The sequence below is a fragment of the Ischnura elegans genome, chromosome 10 (assembly GCF_921293095.1).
Source record: "Ischnura elegans chromosome 10, ioIscEleg1.1, whole genome shotgun sequence".
In the NCBI taxonomy this organism is placed as follows: domain Eukaryota; kingdom Metazoa; phylum Arthropoda; class Insecta; order Odonata; family Coenagrionidae; genus Ischnura; species Ischnura elegans.
This window is the reverse complement of record NC_060255.1, coordinates 103,506,804-103,528,512: the sequence shown is the minus strand read 5'-3', so window position 1 is coordinate 103,528,512 and position 21,709 is coordinate 103,506,804. Positions and strand designations below refer to the sequence as shown.

The 21,709-nt window shown below is 44.3% G+C and overlaps 1 protein-coding gene across 1 annotated transcript in view; it reads left to right on the top strand.

The window, feature by feature from the left end:
- LOC124166636 (COUP transcription factor 2) overlaps nt 1-21,288 on the top strand; it is a 203,464-nt gene extending 182,176 nt beyond the window's left edge. The window contains exon 5 of the mRNA XM_046544256.1: nt 19,066-21,288. Coding sequence (XP_046400212.1) covers nt 19,066-19,340 — 275 coding nt within the window. The 3' untranslated portion in view covers nt 19,341-21,288. The remainder of the gene's footprint in view (nt 1-19,065) is intronic.
- Nucleotides 21,289-21,709: the final 421 nt, after the last annotated feature.

Below are 21,709 nucleotides of genomic sequence, written 5' to 3'. Positions count from 1 at the left end.
GTACCTAGGGGCCTCTCGTCATGTAGGGACGCATATGTAGGGTCGACTAAGAATACGGGCCTTAGAGTAGGGACTATTTTGTCGCCTCGCATCCACGCATTCACGCATACGTTCTATCAATTCACCGCTTTACACGACGCAGTTTTCATTGCGCCTTGGTACACACTTCGGATTGCGCAATGACGTTCCTCGTGTAAAACGGTCTTTAGGCTCGACTCGAAGGATTGAGTAGCTATTTCCAAGAGAGCGGTCTTTTTGCGATCTATTTACATGACGATCTGCGCGCTTCAAATCTGAACGTCATAGGAGTCGTTGGCTATGGAGAATTTGCAATTGGTAATTGCCTATTAAACTGCAAAGAATATAATCACAAATTGATTTTTTCAATTTATGGAGGATCAAGGGCGAGGCAAATTAAACATGATTTTCTCGCAATGAAGAGGAGATGGAATTATTCGCATCAGCCACTTCTTTTATTTTTTCTTCCTATCACGTCGCGCATTTGTGCTCTTAGGACACTCTGCGCTGACGTCATATCAGCGAGGTGTCGTTGTTGCCATGCCACTGATGCACGGCGTCCTTCTTCAACCGTCTACATGGGACACTTCGGAATATTCTTTGCGATGTTTTCGTCGCGCGCTTCTTGCAGTGAAATATAGAGGCCTCGGTCGTTTAGCAAGCGTGGGAGAGGGCGTGCGTGGTAATTGACGAATCTGACCACGGCGTCTCCTCCCTTCATCTCGCTAGGTGCTTCGAAATCGCTTCCTCTCTCTTACTGCGCCATAAAAGCACTTAAACCTGGCAGGAATTCCTTTCCAAGGCAGTCCATCAGTGGTTTATGTAACTCCGAAATGAGGAGGAAAATAAAGACAAATGCCGCAGATGGGCCGGCCCCCGACAGATATTTCAAACATTCTCCATCAAGTGTGTTCATGGCGAGTTATTAGTGCCCCGCGAAAGTCAATGATTTTCTTACGGAAGCACAGCTAGCCATAGGTGGGCCAAAAAAACAACAACATCTAAGTACTAGCCCGCAAGCCACCTGAAAAGGCGTGTTGGATGTTAGGACACCAGCTTTTAACTAATAAAAATACTACAAAACCGTTTGCGCCAAAATTCCCAAGTGCTCACCATATCGGAAAATCCTCGAAATATCACTTTTTGTAGATTTTACGCACTTCAGGGTCAAAAAGAACTTCCTACCGATTTAAGTATTGAGCTTTACATTTAATTCAGCCAAGTACCTCAGAAGCAAAACAGCAACAATAAACATGTTATTTATATAAACAGTTGGAGCATGAAATTGAAATATCAACACCCCTCCTCAATTTAATGAGTTTACATTTAACATAATCCAAAAGGCAAAGTAAACGCAATGAGCTTCTCAATGTGATGTACCTGGGAGGTGGTAGACCTCCAACCAATTAACTCAACCCAATTAATCTCAGCCAATTAAGCAAGGCTTTTCAGTCTTCTTTTCCGCCTTGATTTCCAGTTTGAATTTCATGGGTGTGTTGACGGGGTTACAGTCCTGTATCTTCATTTCTTTAACAAGCTCTTCAGATAGGCTGATTGTTTTAGATACATTTCTCCATCCTTCCTCGAATGAACTCCAGAAATATTTGTGGTTCTCCTAATTCCGTGATTTTAAACCTTCGCTTCAGTTTGAATTTGAGTTAAGCTGTTGGAGTCAAGTTTGTCGAAGAAATGCGAGATCGAGCGTGATTTTGGAAATGTGGAGTCATGCTTGGTCCTCTGCATCTCATCAACGGATGGGATCTATGAAAAATGACATATTGCTCCATAATCACTAATATTTGTGAGCATATGTACCAAGTTTCAAACCTCTACCTAAAAAAGCAATTTTGGACATTTGTCCAGCTTTTTCCGATTTGGGACCACTGTGCACTGGCGCGCATGTTTCCTCGTGGTCGAATCCTTTCCCCCGAGAGCATCCTTTAATTACGAGTCCAGCCCCATACTTTTGAATGTATCCCTCTTCAATTTGAAGACACATAGCATCTAGCAATAGCCTTTCTTCCAGGGGGTAGATTGATGTTTATCCTCGTCTTGTTCTCCTTTATTGAATTAAGTTCTTCCTTGAAAGCTTAATTGATATCAGAGTTCCTCGTCTTCACGTTCCGCCATGTCCTTGTAGTTTTCCGGTGCATCGTATACGTAATTTTCAGCACTCAGTGCAAGATCAGCTTAATTCTGAAGACATGTTGGCATCGTATTATTCCTGGTTGATCGTCGTAGAGTTTCCTATCCACTTTTATTGACTTGAATTTCATTCTCAATTTCCTCTTCAAATTTCACATTGCCTTCAGACGTAGCGGCAGACAAAACTTTGCGTTTAAAGAGGTTCACGAGGCATAATTCAGATCCATTCCTATTCGCGACTGCAATAGCTTATTTTTCCTTTTTAATTGATCCTCGCGAATTTTAAAAGATAATACGAAAACCATTCATCTCCAGTTTTCTGACCGAAAGCAAATTACAATTAAGTTCAGAAACAGATAAAACATCGCTAATCGTTATCTCAACTTCCTTTCCTTTAATAACGCTGATGACTTTAATTTCCCATTCATATTAAGTCTCAAGACAAGTACTTGATTAAGCCACTTTATTTTTTGAATGGTGTTCCAGTTTCCTGACATTACTGAAAGGTATCTCGCTGTTGATCAGATGTTCTGTCGCTCCAGAATCCAAGAACCAGGATAAATCACCAATTTTTCTATCTTCACATGATGCTTTGGAGCTTAATCCATCTTTCTCTCTATTAGTCACGTGTCCTGGACCATTCGGTAGCTTCACTTTGCAGTTAACCCTCTTGTGCCCGGGCTTTCCACATCAATGGCACTTGAAGTGGTAAGAATTCACTGAATTCCCCTGGTGTTTAGTATTACCGGTGTCCATGGAGGTTTTAACTTTTCCTTTCCAATTTTGAGCCTGAAACACAGCAAGAGGCGATGCATTTTCCGCAGGTTTCCCCAAGACTTCTTTCCCCTTCGATTCTTCATCCAGTCATCTATTCGTCTTGAAGCTCAACGTGAGATTCATCGAAAGCGTCTCGAAAGCTCGTATTGAGAAGGCATCGTCAAAAGTAGATGACGCACGATGTCCGATTCCGTGACTGTAGGTCCAGTGGAACCCGAATCTCTAACTACTTTATAAAATTTTAGGAAGTGATTCACTGACTTATCATTCGTAGCATTAATTGTCATCGCTAATATTTGCTTACTAAGAAGAAGCTGTGCAGTGATTCCTTATCTTTGGACAGTATTACATGAAGATATCCATAAATCGATAGACATAGACTTATCTTTCGCGTATTTGAAATAACTGTCAGCATAACACTTTGTATACGTTGAGACTTACATTTCCGATCTTTTTTTGCCAAATTATTCACTTTTATTTCCTTTGCAGTACGTTACGAATCTGTCTCTCCGTCCACGAATTTCACTCGATTAAAATACGATTCTTCCACAAAAAGTAGTAATTCCATCTCTCCCAATAGCTTTTCCATCATAAATTTCCAATTGCTGAAAAATTTTCCATCGAACAATGTGATCCGCTGTTTTCTGTCATCTTCAAAATTTAAGATTTCTTTTCCGTTTTTTAAATAATCTGTGGATTTTATGGACTTCAGGATCAAAAAGAACTTCCCATCGATTCAAGTATTGAGCTTTCCATTTAATTCAGCCAAGTAACTCAGAAGCAAAGCAACAGCAATAAACATTCTATTTATAGAAACAGATGAAGCATTAAATTGCAATCTCAACACTTTTCCATTGGATTGTGCGTAGAAGAAAAGTGGGGATAGGAAATTATTTAGGAGAATGCTAACCAAGTTATGTGAAAGCAATTGCGGTAACTGAGAATTAAAAAAACTTGAACATTCTCATGATTTAAAGCAGAGTTTTTGAACGTGTATTTCTTAAACAATATGCAAAGCATTTATATGTCCTGATGGAGTGCAGATTCCTTCGTCACTCGGCTTTTTGTGCAAAAAGCGATGGGATTTCAAAGCTTACTTAATATTTTCTTCTACTTTAATTTCGCTTTAATTTTTTACGAAGATATAGATACTTGAGTTTTAAGCTTATAATCTCACACATGGCACACAGCAAGCCGGATCAATAGGCGTGTGGCAGGGGATGTTAGGACAAGAGCCGTTTACGATGAAAAGTTCGCATACTGATTTGAAGAGCAGTTATTAAATTCCATGATTTTCCAGGGGATAAGGAATCCCTACACATATCCGGTCGGCTAAATTTCTCTCTCAGTCTATCCTTCCTTTCGAACTTATAAACAAAATGAAGTTCTGTTCTCCGAGTCTCTATCGGGTGCCAGCTTAATTTTATTTACATCCACATACTCCCCCGTAAACCGCCTCAATATGCGTGTGGCACGGGGTGTTAGGACACCAGCCGTGAACATAGACAGAGGGAATGCTCAAACGTAATTCCGCCAATGCATTTATCCAAGTCCTATTTTATTTATTCGGAAGAAACGAATTCCTCTAAGTACTACTTATTGAGTACTTACTGAGTAGTTATCCGTTCGGAAATATGTTTCAATCTAGCTTTCAAGTTCTTGGGAACAAGCTCAGTTTTGTCTCTCTCACGCCATTCTATTTGATGACCATCGGTTCAGAGTATGTTGTCCTTGCTCTCATCAGCGAAAATCAAACGGTCCACTACTCCGGTGGCTCAGATTGTTGTTCCGCGCGAAATCTATCTGCCCCTTAGGATGACCGCGCTGATCCACGGCATACTTACTCCTTGCTACTCGGCCGTGGTAACAGTTTTGCTTCAACACATTTCGGACGGTACTTGCATATACGTAAGCATGCAGGTCAGCAGTTCTTCTGTAGGTCAGCAGTTACCTTTGGAGCGCTGTTTTTTGGGTCCTTCTTGATCTTTCGCACGATGAATCGGTTGCCACTGTCAGTCAATTGCCGTTGACGTCCGCTTTGGGGCTTGTTTAGAATAGTCTTGATCTTCTCGAACCGATTTACAATGTCTTACAGAGATATGAAGGGAAACACTTTGCACTTTCCACATACAAATTTATTGAACTACAGTCGACATGTCCCGCAGTCTTCATAATGCTGCAGTTCAGCGAAACGTGTCGACTGCAGTTCAATAAATTTTTATTTGGAAAGTGTTTCACTTCATATCTCATCATCGATCTCCACAACGTATCTGCCTCATCCATTCAATTTATATGTCTTACAGAGTTGACCTAGGTCGTCCGACATGTCCAGCTATTTCCTTCAGTGACTTACATTGATAATAATGTCGAATAATAAGTTTTCGCTCACTTTATTCGTCTCATTTACCTTTCGTCCCATGCCTATCAACACTTCAGGCCGCCGTTCCGTCCAAGATGCGTTTCACATCGCCACAGCCAATGGGTAGCCTGTGCGCCCTCAACTGTACAGCAATGACACAGTTGAGCGCCAATAAACGCATGTAAAACGACGTTCACCGTATGTCCAAACACTTTTGAGGTCTAAATTTTTGCACATTCGTCTATTGGACTCAATTTACAGTACATAAGCATCAAGTTCTCGTTATTCAATCCGTAAACTTTTATCGTAGCAGTAAATAATAATAATACATCCATCTCGAATCCGAAAATTAAGTGCAAAAGAGTGAATATAGTAATAAGTAGGTAGTGGCTGGAAATAAATACTGTCCGAATACTTTTTGCACTCAATGTATGTTCTCCGTGTGGCTCTCCTTTCTTTTTACTCATTGTCCCGACGGAAAGGAATACAGCTCCTCGACAGCTGCATGAGTGAGTGATTCCTCGTTCCTTGCATTTCCGATTCTCTTTTCGCGTCTCTCTAGAGGAAGTTCGTCACCTTTTTAGAGAACTTCATACGCCCGGAGTGGGTCAAGAATCACCCTCAATATCGAATTTCGTCTCCTTCCCTTCAGCGCCGGTGAGCGACTGCATTTGACTCGCGTTCGAATCATTCATTCCGTCCCATTTGACCCTCGCTTCGCGGCGGTTTTTCGTCGAGTAGGAATTAGGAGGAGGAGATTCGAACTCAAGATCTCTTGAGCCCCGTCCCCCATGCGACTCAAACACCGCTTCAACCCATCCCCCTTCACCACTTACCCCCCAACCACTCCAGATGGCTCTGCCAACAACAATGGCGACGAGGGCGCGGCAGGAAAGAGGATTAGACTCCCGCCCTCAAAAAAATCGAAACACTGGTCGAGGAGCAATTGAAACGTGCACATCGATACTTTTTCAATAAGGCCTGGTTTTTTACGTCCCTGTTGACTGCATTAGCTCCGAAGCGATGTCTCGCTTTGTTAAATGAACTCGAATGTGCCAATACACTTCATGATGAGCGAGATATAAAAACAAAAGAAGATAATATAGCGAAGAGTAAATTATTTCATCACCTCCACTTTAAAAGAAAATTTAATCAATTTTTGGGCTACCGTTTATCCATACGTAGAAATATGTATATTTAAAAAAAATGAATCTGTAATTATGCTCTTTGACGGCGCATTTCAATGGACAGCTGTGATATCTCCATAGCCATGGACTCTACCTGCATTCAAAGTTGAACAACAACAGCTCCAATTAAATCTATGGAATGGAGACATTAGTCGATTCGTGCTCAGTCGCTGTTCATAAGTACCTATGAGTTGAGAGTAATAGTCGACTGCTCGTATTGAAGTCGACTTCGAAGTGTTAACACAGTTTAGGAATTAATTAACCCGATTCCAGATTTTTCTTAAGATGGCATTTCTGGACTGATGTTCTCGATTCAATTTAGGACGTCATGAGGAAGTGATCTCGGATATATATTTTCCGACGAATGCTGCACAGGAACTCCGGAGAAGTTACTTTCTGAGGAACATTAAAAAATAAATAAAGGCCCCCCGAGAAAATTCCGAGTTTATATTGTCATGTATCCCCTGAATATCATACCAATTTCAACACGATGGTTTCTAGTTGTAAGCATGATACGTAAGTCAAAAGCAATACTGGAAATACGAATGATACAACCTCTGAAGCATTCACCAAATGGCGGCTTCAAAAGAATAGAAACGTTCGATTTCCGAGTGAGGAGTAGTGGAGTGAGAGGCCGCGAAGCGATCTCTCGTTCGTTGCAGAAGAAGAGCGCCTTTGAGATTAGCTGCCTGGAAGGAGAAAGCAAGGGGCCCTTCGACCTTTAAGGCTTCCTACCTTTATCATATTCCTCTTTTCGATCATTCCCATTTCTCTGCTTTTCATAGTAATGCAAAGTGACTTTTGCCATTGCCCGAGGGAAAATAATAACTTGCCATCTATAATATTCCTGCGACAAATGTAAATTTTAGTTGAACTCAAAGAAATTTGAAAATAGTCGCGGTGTAGGCAACTCGCAAGGCAGGAGAAGTTGCTCCAACGAAGAATTTAATATTCGAATGGAAAGATAAGTTTTCAAATATGAATCGAAATATATTTTGGTGTGTTATTATTTCTCTAAATCAATATCTGGGATCTGCAGGAGAAGAAAATCCATTAAAAACGAGACCTAATGCAGAGACTGACCATATCTAGAATCTAAAATATCAATTTAAAAATTTCCTATGATCAATCAATAACTTTTCTTGTTTGAATAATATGCGCATAAGTAAAAGAGTAGGAAAATTTTATATCAGATGGAATAAAAAAATGGGAAGTTAATTCTTAAAAGTAAGTGACATGCGGGTGTATGTCGCGTGTCGCACTGGAGATTACCCCGACGTTTCGCGACCGACTGCTGGTAAATGTTTCAAGGGAATAATGCTGGGATTGGTTTTTGCTGCCTTTTTATATTTCAGGTGGTAGGGGTGGGCGGAGGCTGTGAGGAGTGAGATTTTTTTTTGAAAAAGTGACCAGCAGTCGGTCGCAAAACGTCGGGGCAATCTCGAGTGCGACACGCGGCATACACCCGAATGTGAGTTATTTTTAATCATCATGAGCCACGAAAGCTTCAATCAAGAAAGTTATTTCTTATTTTTAACGTGGTCTAAAAAAAACTCTCCCTTCCAATGCCAATCGAGCGAAGAGGCCAGGATATCAATATTTACAGAGCGAAGGCCTCCTGCAGCATACGAACACAACGTCAACACGCTTGAGCCTTCCGATCTGAAACCTTGGGCAGAAGCAACCTCAGAAGAAGCCGCGCCATCAACTGCTCCGGCCGCGGACTTCACGCAACCCCCTGTGGGAAGAAGACAACGCAATCGGCTAAACGCCTACTCCCTAGTCGCCAAAAGAGCGCCCGAAGGGCTGCGGCTGGCTGCGCCTGTACCTAAATTTGGGCGTAGCCGTCGCGGTTCTCACCTTCGGGTGGCGTCTTTTCACCTGCGACAAATTCCCTTGGTCTTCCTGGCCGTTAGTACCCGGGCTTCTGGGCCGTTAGAATCGCCCATTGCACCCCCGGGGAAAGCGGCCGGGTCCACTTATTAGGGACCCAAACAGCCCTCCCTGCCCTCCCCAACGCTACCATCAGGCCGCCATGGAGTCCATGGCGGCCACAACGAGCTCTGCGTCATCAGCCGCCGAGGACACCAATGTCCTGCTGCGGACAGTAAAGGAACTGCTCGCTAAACTGCCGGCAGACGTCAGACAGGACCTTTTGGGGACCATTTTCAACTCGGTATCAGCAGTAAACCCGAATTCCACCACTCCGGCCATCCCAGTTCCGGCCGCGTCACCATCTGTTCCTACACCCACCACTCTAAACCCACCAGCAAACCCGGCCAGCCAGAGGAGGTCCGCGCAGGCCCCTTGTCAGAGTCTGGACTCTACCTTTCAGTCGGCTTCCGCACGCAACCGCGGAAAGCAAATCACAATCACACCCATATTTGCTGACAAAAACAAATTTGCCCCTCTGGCACAAGTCAATGGCGACAGCGCCAAAATTAAAGACGTCAACAACAAAACGACGATCAAAAAGTCCAACTCTAAGTCAAAAGCGACCACCAACCAAGAACCTAAACCCCAAAGACAAAAAACTCCCACCACTGTGCCTAACCAAGCCATAAGTGACACGGCCCTTAAGGGGACCAATTACCAGATTGTTATTGAAACTGAACCCCCACACAATGACAACTCCAACGATACCACTCCCGAGGTCCTAGGACAAGCCATTCCAGTAGAGGCCCTTAAGAGGGCCAATTACCAGATTATTATTGAAACTGAACCCCCACACAATGACAATTCCAACAATACCACTCCCGAGGTCCTAGGACAAGCCATTCCAGTAGAGGCCCTTAAGAGGGCCAAAATGAAAAAGTCAGAAAAAACGCCCTCTGGTACCAAATCTAATCCTGCCAATCACATGCTTACACCTCCTAACACGGTAAACACCACAATGGCCGCTCAATGCACCAATGTCAACCCCACAACAGGCGATCTAATGGATTGCAATGCATCCACCCCACAAGATGAGCTTCACTCAACAATGGCAGTCAACAAAAAACAGAAAATACCTCCCATTCAAGTAGCAGATACTTCCAAATGGCCAGCTCTACATGCCCAATTAATTAAAAATTGCCAATTTCCTCCAATCTCCCACGCAACATCGAACTCTTCTGCAATTATCAAGTGCTCTAACGTAGCCGACTTCATTGCAGCCAAAGCAACATTGAACAACCTAAATATCCCCTACAGCACATACTGCCTGCAAGAAAACAGGCGCAGAGAATTCTCTCTGCGAGGTACTTTTGCCTCAGTTGATGACAATGAAATACTAACAGATCTGCAAAATCTAGGATTCCCTGTAATCTCATGCTCCAGAATCTTCTCCACCCGACCGTCTCAAAGGCAGCGAGACCAAGGCCATACCTCAGTCCCCAAATACCCAACACAGGTTGTCCATGTAATAACAGAACACACAATAGACGCAGCTAAATTCATGGCAATCAATCACCTCGTCGGTCTCGGCGTTAAAATAGATACCTTCAAAAAACCAGCTATTCCCGTTCAATGTCATAGGTGTCAGGCCATAGGTCACACCAAGAACCACTGCTGCCTTCCCCCCAAATGTGTGAAATGCGCAGGCGACCACGCGTCTTCAGAATGCACAAAAACTGATAAGGAACCAGCTAAATGCGCTCTCTGCTCTTCTGATCACACCGCCAGCTACAGAGGCTGCGAAAAACATCGAGCGGCAAAAGCTGCAATGGCAGCCCGTCGTCTTGCAAACTCAACCAACCAAGCCACTCCCCTTCCTCCCTCACTACCTCGTTCATACGCCGCCGCCACCAATCACGGATTCCCTCCACTTGATCCATCCGCTATTCCCCAACCTGCTGACAACGAACTATTCACGTGGTTCAGTAACATTAGCACACACCTCTCCTCTCTCCACTCAAAAGTGGAAAAGAAACAATTCCTCCTGAATCAACTGCTACTCCTACAGGACCAACCATAAACAAGTCCAGACTCGGGGCAACCCACAATACAATTCTCCAATACATCTGGGATTATAACCCAAAAATCCCTACTACATACAAACTGCCTCAATTCATTACTCGCCTATGAGTCTTTCCTATGTCTTTCTTCTAGAAAATTAGTCATTCACTCACTCTAATTAAAGGTATTTAAAATGACATATCTAATCTAACAATTGATGATGACAATATAATATGAAAAGAAAAGAAAAAAGTATATATATAAAGAAAAGAAAACATAAAAAAAAATTATAAAAACATTAAAAAAAAATGGAAAACAAAAATAAAAAAAAAAAAAAATTATAAAAGATTATAAAAATCAAAAGAAAAAAATATTTATATATGTATAAAAAGAGAGTAAAGTAACTCCACCCTCATCATCCATAGCAAAATTAAAACAAACTCCTTATCATCAAGGTAAAGATAACCTGTTATTATGTAATATTGTATTAAATTAATCCCAATGTAAATATCTACCTCCTCAATAGTTTTAAGTTTCTGCTCACACAAACAAATCACTACCCTCACAACACAAACAACTGCGCACAAAAATTGTTCTAATGTAACCTGGCTGGTTAGGGTGAATTGGGTTCACCGGTACAGCTATAATCGCGCCTTCGGCGCATCAATTAATGCGTTAGGCTGCAGCATACGATGCCTTCCCCATCATCGTAAGTCAACAATTGGTTTGATGCGTTGGATCTCCCATCAGCTGTTGAGCCTTACCTTAGCTCTCTTCACACATTCTTTATATCCAGTCCTACGAAACTTATCCACCTCTCCTTCCTCGATTGTGCCCACGATGCGGCCGACTCATCATGGCTTTCAATAGACTTCTCTTTCCTCCCAACACTGCCTCATCACTTAACTCGGTCGATCCATTTAATCGCCATCGTTCTTCGGCAGCATCACATTTCGAATGGTTCCACCCTTGACTTCTCTGCACCTACCGTTCAAAACAACATTTCGCGATAGAATAGAGCGATGCACCTCGATAAATCGAGAATATTTATGTGGACATGCGGGCCATTATTATTTTCTGGGCCAATGGACTCCGTTTGCAATCGCTGGCGGCCACGCGAAGGCGAGGGACGCCATCCCCACCACGTGCCTCGCAAGAATCCCTCTTGATTGAGATTTACGCGCACAGGTGGCGCGCGGGGAGGGCGCTGGGCTTCAAGTCCCGAAGAAGACGTACAGAGGATGAAGCTCGCATTAATAATAATAACAATAATAACGCTCGCTTCCCTTGCGATCGCCCCCTTCCAACTCCTCTTGTCCTCCGCAGCTCACACTAAATCTCTGCAAATGCACATTCGTTGCCAAGGACGTCCAACTATCCCCTTGGGTATGTCGTGGATGATCACGAATTGTTTTCAACGCCGAAAGCAGCACTCAAGCCTATGCATCATATTGGTGAAAAAATCGATTATCAAAGAACAATGACTAACATAAAAGTTGGAAGTAATCAAGTGGAAAAGCGTTGTAAGTAAGAAATGAAACGGTGTGTGTGGGCGAGAGATAGAAGGTGAAGAAGTGAGAGGGAAATGGACAATTGAGTAATGGAATTATTTCGTGCGCTGTGAAATGTGGTGCGGGTCGTCTGGGCTGGCCTGTGCCTCGAGCAGAACAGAGCAAAGGAATTCGCAATGAAGATTGATACTGGTGCTCGCATTGCATGACTGATGGGAGACATAGCCAATGGGCTTTCTATCCTTTTCCAAACAATCGCAAGCAGAAAAGAAGACTGTCGCAGTGTTCACCTCCGCCGCCGGTGGTGCCCTCGGGCGGGTGGTGCCCTCGCGCACTTAGGCGGGGCCGCTGACCCCTCGTGCCCTCTTGAGCTGGACCGGTTGCCCCCCACTCCTCTGGCGGTCGCTGCTCTGACCCCTAGCCCCCCACTGCATATCTCACCGACCACCTCGCTCTCTCTCTCTCTCCTTCGCGGGCGCGAGCCAACGTCTCAGCCTCCGCGGCATCCCAGCTAGTATCACAACATAACTATATTTGGTACCTCTCGCTCCGATTTTCGATTGGATCGAAGTCGACGCCAAGCATTCGAGTCGACTTCCTCGATCTTCAAGCTGCTTTTGACGGGGTTTGGACTTTGGTCCTTCTCCTGAAACTTTCCTCCTCCCCTATTCCGCTCTTTGGCTTTCCAATCTCCAGAAACTCATTCAATCCCTCACCCCCGACAGAACCTTCTTCGTAAGACTTAATTAAACCTCTTCCGAAACCTTCGCCATTGGCTCTGGTGCTCCGCAAGGCACCATTCTCTCAACCACTCCATTTAACCCGTACGTCAACGACCTTCCTTTTATTCCCGGCACTGAAGCCATCCTCTATGCCGACGATACCACATTCATCGTCCAGGGTTCAAACCCTAGAACAGCGCCTGAACTCCTACTGTAACGAACGGATTGAAGATTGGGCAGACACATGGAAACTCACCGCAAACCCTAAGAAATGCGTGCACGTCTCCTTCAGCCGCAGAGGAAGAGGAGGCGTTCGTCGGTACTCCGATATTCTACGGGAGCACTGAACTTGAACGACAAGAAGCAACTAAATTCCTTGGCGTTGTTCTGGATAAAAACACTCGTTTGGAACCATAACATCACCAGCTCCACAGCAAAAGCTCAAGCCCCAACCACTGTCCCACTGCTCCAGAAAAGGTCAAAACTGTCCCTAAGCGCCAAAATTATTTCATAAATAAATATGTTAAAATCGCTAATTAGATACGCCTCTCCAGTTTGGCTGATGGCATGTAAAACCCATCCAATGAAAATCCAGAAGACAGGAAATACTCTCATCCAAAACTTGTAGTAGCGTCATCATTGGTCCATCAGAAATACGAGTATCCGCAAAGACCTGCGCATCGCCCAAATACTCCATGAATTGAAAGCACAACTCAACATTTACAAAAATCACTCCCCCGGACTGAAAACATTAAACTTATAAACCCCTGGAATTACATTACCCGAACCAAATAGCAAGGCACATTCCTTCCAAACCATATTCTTTCCCCTTAAAACATACACTTCCTGCCATACTGTGACGATAGAGCAAAATTGTAACAAAAAAAATTTTTTGGAAATTCCGCGGAGAGACGGCCCTCACTGCTAGTGGAGTCAATAGGCCAGACATTCCGGCGAGGCACTGGAAAGTCGATCATAGCGATCGATTTGCGATTTTTAGCTTGCTACACTCTCTGCAAGAGTATTCATCGGTAGGCTATGATTTGATCTCATATTTTTTCATAAGGAGTTCAGCGTGTCATTAAATAACGACAACAGTGAGACTAAATTTAAAGAGTGAATTTGCCGATAGTGATGAGGCTAAAAGTCAGCGAATGACGTTGCGTAGTGAGAGTGTGCGTGCAAATGGCGTCGAGAGCGCGAATCGAATAATAAATGAGGATGAGGAGCATTCGGCCGCGGCAGAGCAGAAGGGCAATGATGTCACATTGGTCTCCACTGAACCCATCGAACGGTTCTCAAGATTTTTATTTTTATTAATATTGAAGTAATCTACGGATTGAAGTAGGTTTGCATGGAGTAATTACGAAGCACTCCGGCAGCACCCCCCTACCCCCGACTCCTGTCTTACATTCACTGTACGACTGCTTTCCGTTCTACCTATAAATCACATTCTCTCAACTTCCCCTCCCTCCCTCGTTTACCCAACATTCTATCTTCTCAATTATTTTATGACATCATCTCCCCGCTAAGTGGTCGCTCCATCCATTTCCTTTGTCTCCTCCGTATCTCACCCAAAAGTTGCCTCTCCTCATGCCCAGCATGCAGATTCGCAATTAATGAAAATATCTTCTTGAACACCGTGAAGATACGGCAAGTATTACTGACTCATATTCTGGGTTTTTGGGCAAACTCAATTCCTGATTAAATTTTGTTGGACATTTGAAGCGTCCGATGTTTGCAGACAATATTTCTACGTGGATGAGATGCATTGAAAACATAGCTCACAGAACTGAAGGAGGTTTTTTTTTGGATTGTCACACTTAGCTTGAGTGAAAAAAATTAAACATATATTTCTCATCTTTGTAGAGGAGGTAGTTGGGAAATGGATGATTGTGAATAGTAACGGGCAAGTAAGCTCAAATTTTGAAACGAACTCTAAGATTAGCCGATATTCACGAATGATACGAGTCAAAGAAAAAAGAAAACTTTTGATTAAGTATACGCTTAGCTTCCACACTTTTTGAGTGTCAAATTATTGGTACCCTTGCAGCTGCGGCTAACTCGTGTTTTAAGACGTTCTCGACGGACGACATCGATAATTCTCTCGAAGAACTAATCGCAAAATGCTGAGAGCAATTCACGCAATTGCATTGAGTGGATCTTAGCTGCCTCGAAGTCTTCTCCAGAGTTCATTCCTCCTCCTAATGTCTGACTATCCTATCCTTTGCCACTCTTCATCACGAGGTGTCTTCTTCCGTCATAAAAAAATCCTCAGCTTGGTTTGACGCAGCGCTCCACCCAATTCTCTCATCAGCTTTTCTTTCTACACTGACGTCTTCCACAGCCTTCTTTACGTATTCGATTCATGTTTCGTTCGAGGCACACCGCCCTAATAATTCATTTTCATATGAACGCCGCCGTTGACACATGCGTTCTGGCATCTGCTCTACACTGCTAATTTATTATATCGGCCATAAGCCTAACTGTGGGCTCGGAGATACTTCTAACATTCGAACATACCTATGACAAATATTCCACAAATTGATAGGTCACATAAAACATCTTCGAAATGTCAGAGTGCACCATGTAGTTGCACCTCCAAAATAAAATAAAAATTATACTCAAAGCATTGCATCAACCATTTTTCGTGCAAACCGCTCACATTAACGATTAATGAAAATGATATTTTACTGCTAAGTATCGTGTATCCAGTTAATTGCAGTGTTTGAAGGTCGAGGGAAAGGTTGCATTTGAATGATATGGAAATGGAACGACAGCTGAAAATGTTTTCCGAACACTGGTGGATTGTTTCTTCATGAGCACAAAGGAATTTTTGTACATGTTTGTCATTGATATCGTCGGAATATGTTACTTGCGCCATAGCTGTGGGTGATAACAAATTTCGAGGGTCAGTTTGTAATTGGGGAGACTGAAATACATTGCGACTCACTACATTCGTTTTCTCACCGTTGCATGCAGTGTATACCTTCCTCTGCGCAGAGGTGTGTGTGAGTGTTTGTTTTATAATATATAATTATTATTATGTGTGTGTCCTTATAGCATAGAGTGTTTCAAACGACCCTCGCCCAACGCCTCCCCTCATAGTGAGTGATTGATTAAGCGGATGATGATGACAGGGGCTGTCACCATGGTGACGCCCCCCCCCCTCCCGGCAGAGGAGTCAAAGGGTGTGATGTGAGGAGGGGAGGGGAGGGGGCCAATTGAATATGCATGAGTCGTGGAATGTCCCTGCCTGATTGCAAGGCGCCGCTGACCCTCCCTCCCTTCCTCTTACCCTCAGGGTTTTCGCTGGGCTGTTTGTGGACGGCGGGTCGAAATCAAGTGCGGTCGGCTGTGAATAGGTGCTGCCCTCTGCGCCCGTGGCCACCAACAACGAAAAAGAGACAAGCGCAACTTAAAGAGTCGAAGCGCAATCAGAGGAAATATATACGAAAGTAAACTACGACCCTGCCGAGATTCGAGCCGAGAAACTTGTGACCCGCAGTCAGGCGCGATACCCATTGAGCAACTGCTTTCATTAAATCGCTGGGAAGTATGCTGCACTTGATCGGTGAATACCAATGCTAATTGTCGAATATGGAGATTTATACTGCCTCTAAAAATATCGATATGGAATAAGAATTCATTTTCATGTGATTCTGATCTGTACTGAATATTATAAGTCGCTATTCGGGCTGGAGTTCAATTTTGAGTGGCAACATTTTTACTGGAAGGGCAAACAGACAAGAAAGTGACTCCAAGGGAAGGTGGTGAAAATTCTATCGATGATCCGCCTGAATCTCCTTCTGGTTTCGTCTAAACTCTAGTGTATGACTCACTTCCGATAACAATATTTATACTTTTTTGTGCAGCTATCTAGTTCTGCCTCAGTTATTTAGAAAACATTAAATACTTCTGAATGATTTTAAGGATACAAATCGTAATATAGGTGGAGAGAAAAAATTCATTGTTTGTGATAAAGACTGCATAAGTTGGAAGGCTCCAAAGTGCGGAACCACTTTGTGCTGTTCTACTGTGCTTGAAATTCTTAACGGCCACCCTGATGGGAGCGCCGCCAAAGGCACGTGTGAGCCAACCGCACTATTGTTGCCTTGGATTTGAAAAATAAATAAAACATAAAACGCATAAAAATCAAACACTGAAGAATAACACGTGGTTGTCTTTCTCATATTCAGGGAATTTGCACTCCGACTCGTTTGGCAATTGACATGTATGGGCCGTTTAGATATCTCGATCCTAATCCCATTCATTTGACCATGGGCATATTTTTCTTCGATAACTTCAAACATCGAGTATTTAAAGTTCATTCCTTGTACAAGTAGGCCCGAAAGCAGTTTGATACGGTGGGTCAAATAGACGCGAAAATTTATTTTTTTAATGTTACCAATGCTTCAGGCAGTGAAGGACAGTGATTTAACTAGGAATATGCTTTGGGGGAGACGAGCTGCCCTGAAGAGGAATTGACCCCCCCCCCCTCAAGCAACTGGAAATTATTTAAAAATTAAATGCTTGGAAATACATTTTACTTCATTTTGGCTCTTAAAATTTAACTTTAAGCGAATGCAGTTATTATATATCCAAATAAGGCAATGGTTTTAAATATTTTTTAATTTCTCTGTGGCTTTGGGGGGGGGGGGATCTATCCCCTCATTGTTACGCCACTGGTGCAGGCTATTTGTTCAAATATGTTTCAGCTATTGGATAGTGATAAAAATAAAAGAAGAAGGCAATAACAAAAAGCAAATAGTGGTGATAAATCAGGGCCCAGCTGTGAAGAAGCAAGAATTAGGAAAGGACTTAGACGAGGCTGTGCTTGGTCACCCATATTTTCGACGTGTCGAGAAAGAATCGAGAAAGCCACTAAGTAACTAAAAAAAGGCCTCAGGGGTGAATATCCATTCCATAAATTAACAAACGGAATAAATCCGCGGATTACAAATAACGTCGTTGCAGCGCGTTCAAAAAATGTCACGTTTTTTTTCCCGATAGTTAGGAAACGACCAAATCCCATGCTAATTTAATCCGTGCTAATTTCATGATGTTGGGCACTACTTTTTACTATGAATTATGTCATTAACTTCAGGAATCTCACGCTAAGCACTCCAGGCGGATGATTCATCGCTTAAGTTCCTGTGTGTGCACTTGTTCGTGGAGTAATTTTTTAAGGATCAATAATAATACATGTGGGGCCACACATTGCGGAGCTTTATTTGTCCATTTCTACGGCTTGAAAAAAATGTAATAAAGCCTAATGATGTCAACATTTACGAAGTTATAATGATACACCACAATATGTTTTCAGCGAATACATAATTAACGAAAAACATTTATAACAGAAAACAATTCGGAACAAAACTTCGAATTTTGTCACGTACTTTTTATGCAGTGAGTTGATGGTGGTAATAGTGGTACCTACATGATCTCGTGTGAATTGTGATCAATCAATCTACAATAGTGTTTACTTAAATTACCTGCATCTCTTGCAACAAATATTTATTTCTGACAAGAATAAAACTTTTGCCTAAGTATTGTCTGAGTTTACCCTGTATTTGAGGGCATTTCCAAAAGCACCAATCATCACGTCTCTTTATTCTAGAGTTCACTTGATTACGAGAGACAACGAACTCATTCGAAATTTACGAACAACCTCCGACGGAGGAGACATCTGGCGGTTATCTCAGAGTCGACGCCTTCGGTATCATGAGTGCTATCGCGAATATTACAAAAGAGGATTGGGCCTCCAGTCTAAGGCCTCTAATCGTGTTGTCGCCCACCGCGCATTTAAATGGGTTTACAAAAGTCGCCACTCGCGTCGCTGACGGACAATTTGATCCGAGTTTCACGGGGAAATAAGGTACAATTAGGGTTACCGATATTTATGCACACGATGAAGTGATCTATCAAATACGTCACTTTTCAATTCTATTCCTACGCCACCACAAGCATTACAATGCAAACAATTGGGAAAAGGTGGATTGCGACCGAAGTGGCAACAGAAATCAGCCTTCCGTGGGATGGAAATGGGCCTCTTTTATGCAGTCCCCTTCAGTGCTATTGGGAATTCGGTGGTCATCTGTTCTCAACTCGCCGATGCCCGCTACTTATCTCCTCCGTTGGAGATATTTCGTAATTTGTCACGTGAGATCGTTGTCGTACGTCATTTAGTGAACTCTAAATCACGTTAACTAGATTACTGGTACTTTCAGTAACGCATTTAAGTATCTTCAAAATCGGAAGAACGTTTGTTGCTTATATTATGGTCGCAAAGGCATACAATTGTATTTTAAATTTTAATAGAAGGTTTATGTTGATTTCCAATGGTGTACTCTTTTGTGACAGGTGTTGATTTCTCACTTATTTCTCTCGTTTTCTCGTCTCCTTCGCAGATGCGTGCGGTCTTTCGGATGTGGCGCACATCGAGAGCCTGCAGGAGAAGTCGCAGTGCGCGCTGGAGGAGTATTGCCGCACGCAGTACCCCAACCAGCCCACGCGATTCGGCAAGCTGCTCCTCCGGCTGCCCTCCCTGCGCACCGTGTCCTCGCAGGTCATCGAGCAGCTCTTTTTCGTGCGGTTGGTGGGCAAGACGCCGATCGAGACGCTCATCCGGGACATGCTGCTCAGCGGGAGCAGCTTCTCCTGGCCCTACATGTCCTCCATGTGACACACGGTCTGGCGACAGCTCGCCTCCGCATGAGATACGGCCGCCGCTCCCCCCTCCTTCCTGCATCTCCGGAGGCCGCACCCGGCGCTGCTGCCCCCGGGGGGCGGCGTGGAGGCGGGCGGAGGCGGCGGAGCGGACCCCGACGGCGGGTCCTCCTTCCTGCACCTGCGGAGGCCGCACCCGGCCATCCTGCCCCCGGGGGCCGTTGCGCCCGGAGGCGGCATCGCAGGGCCCGACGGCATGGCGGCCCCGCCCCCGGCAGCCGCCCCCGGCTCCTTCCTGCACCTTAGGAGGCCGCCGCCCCACCCGGCCATCCTGCCCCCGGGGGCCGTGGAGGCGGGAGAGGCGGCGGGCGGCGGCATCGCGGGCGCCGACGGCATGGCGGCCTCCACGCCGCCAGTGCCCCTCTTCGGAGCGCCGCCCCCTCACGCCGTGGCGACCGCCTCCCCGCCGCCGGCGTCCCCTTGGAGGCGGTGCGGAGGGGCCTCGTTTGACCACGGCAGCTAGCCCACGCCGCCCGGGCCGTAAGCCTCTGCCGCGCCCCCAGCGCCACCACTGCCCTTCGCTCGTGGTGCACGAGACAAGCGAAAGTTCCTGATCCGTTGGGAGGGCGGGGCGAACACCTCCTCTGCCGCGGAACCAGAGAGAGAGCGAAGCAACGCGGAATGCGGGCTCTCTGGATGCGGCTCATCGCCACGGCGACGGCCACATTAAAGTGCCACTTCATCACCACTCCAAGCGCAGTGCTCCACTGCGATGACCAGATGGCCTACGCCGAAGATCACGAACGTGACACGATAGAGATTTCTGCTGTCTGACACGAGAAGATATCCCTCACCCAATTACATTTGAGTGCGTTTACAAAAGTCGCCACTCGCGACGCTGGCGGGCAGAGCGATCCGGGGGATTTCACTTTAGGGACATGTGCTGCAATTTGGACTGTTCACCCTCATTTGTATTCGTGATGATACATTCTGTCGAATCCGTGACTTTCAACGCTATACCTCGCGAGTATAAATACTCAATTGCAAAGAAATGGTAATAAAGGGATCGTTCTGCGGTCGCTTTTGAGAAGGAATGGAATGCGCCCAACGACACCTCCTCCTGGCGTGCAGACTTCTCTCATCTCTTTGCCAAAGAGTGCGCTTCTTCAGACGGAAATACTTTCGGCCAATCAGATTGGAGTGCGAATGCGGTCGGTCGAATGTGGCGCTGCCGATCACGTGGTGTGTTTCTCTCCCAAACGCAAGTGCAAATCGAGTTGCGCTCATCGCTGTTGCTTTGTCGCTGTAGTGGTGCCCGCAGCAACATCACCGAGACAAAGACGAAAACAGAAAGAAATATTTTGCCACGGAGAGGCGTATCGCATTTGTTTTTATTCTAATCTGTGCGTACAAACGTGCGCGCCTGTATGTGCGTGTGAGTGCGTGAGTGTGTGTTTGTACGTGGTGTACTGCGCGCTCGTCTTGAAATTTTTCAAAAAAAACTCAAGGTGCGAAAAAACGAAAGAAAAAAATGTAGAAGAGGATCGGTATATCCCCTTCCGTTGTAAGTTTGGACAAAAATCGCATTGTCGGCGTCGATTGTCTTCTTTTTTATGTAAATACATGACAAGAGAGGAGTGACATTTGAGGATAGACTCGACTGTCAACTGTCCTTCCCCATTAGTGTGAGAGGTGGCGCGGCTGAATGTCGTCCATGCAAGCATAGAAGACTTCATCGTCGCCGTTTGAGCCAAAGATAAATGAAGAGCATATCCGAATCGAAGGACACCCACATCCTCCGAACGAAGTATTCCTCGCGACCACTGAATAATTATAAATATCAGTCACACTTAAAGGGAGGGAAAGGTACAAAACACACGCAGGAGACAGTGAATGACATGTATAAAAATGAACCATAGTGACACATAAATATATTATATATATATACATGTTTTGTAAACAAATATGTCTTCTCATTTCCATCCCTGATCCTTTCACTCCACGGAGTTGAAGCCTCAATCACGCGATCGTCTTCTCCGGTGATGACGACGATGACAACGGACAAATGACCATCATTTTCCACTATTGATATATCGAGTGATACTGGCTTCAGATTCCACGTTGTCCCATGGTCATTTCTCGAATAATATGTCTTTCCAACTATTCACATCTCTGCACTAAGTATAGAATTGTTCCTTTGGAGCGCATTTGAGCGTTGAAAACATTTAAATACTATTTTTGGCCGACGTATCGAAATTTCATGTCCCTTCGTTTTCCGGCTGCTCAGGGATGTATGGAATTTTCATACTTATACACCAACACTAAATATTATTATTATTATTATATCGATGGCTAAGTTCTAACAACACGTACCAATCTAAAAAA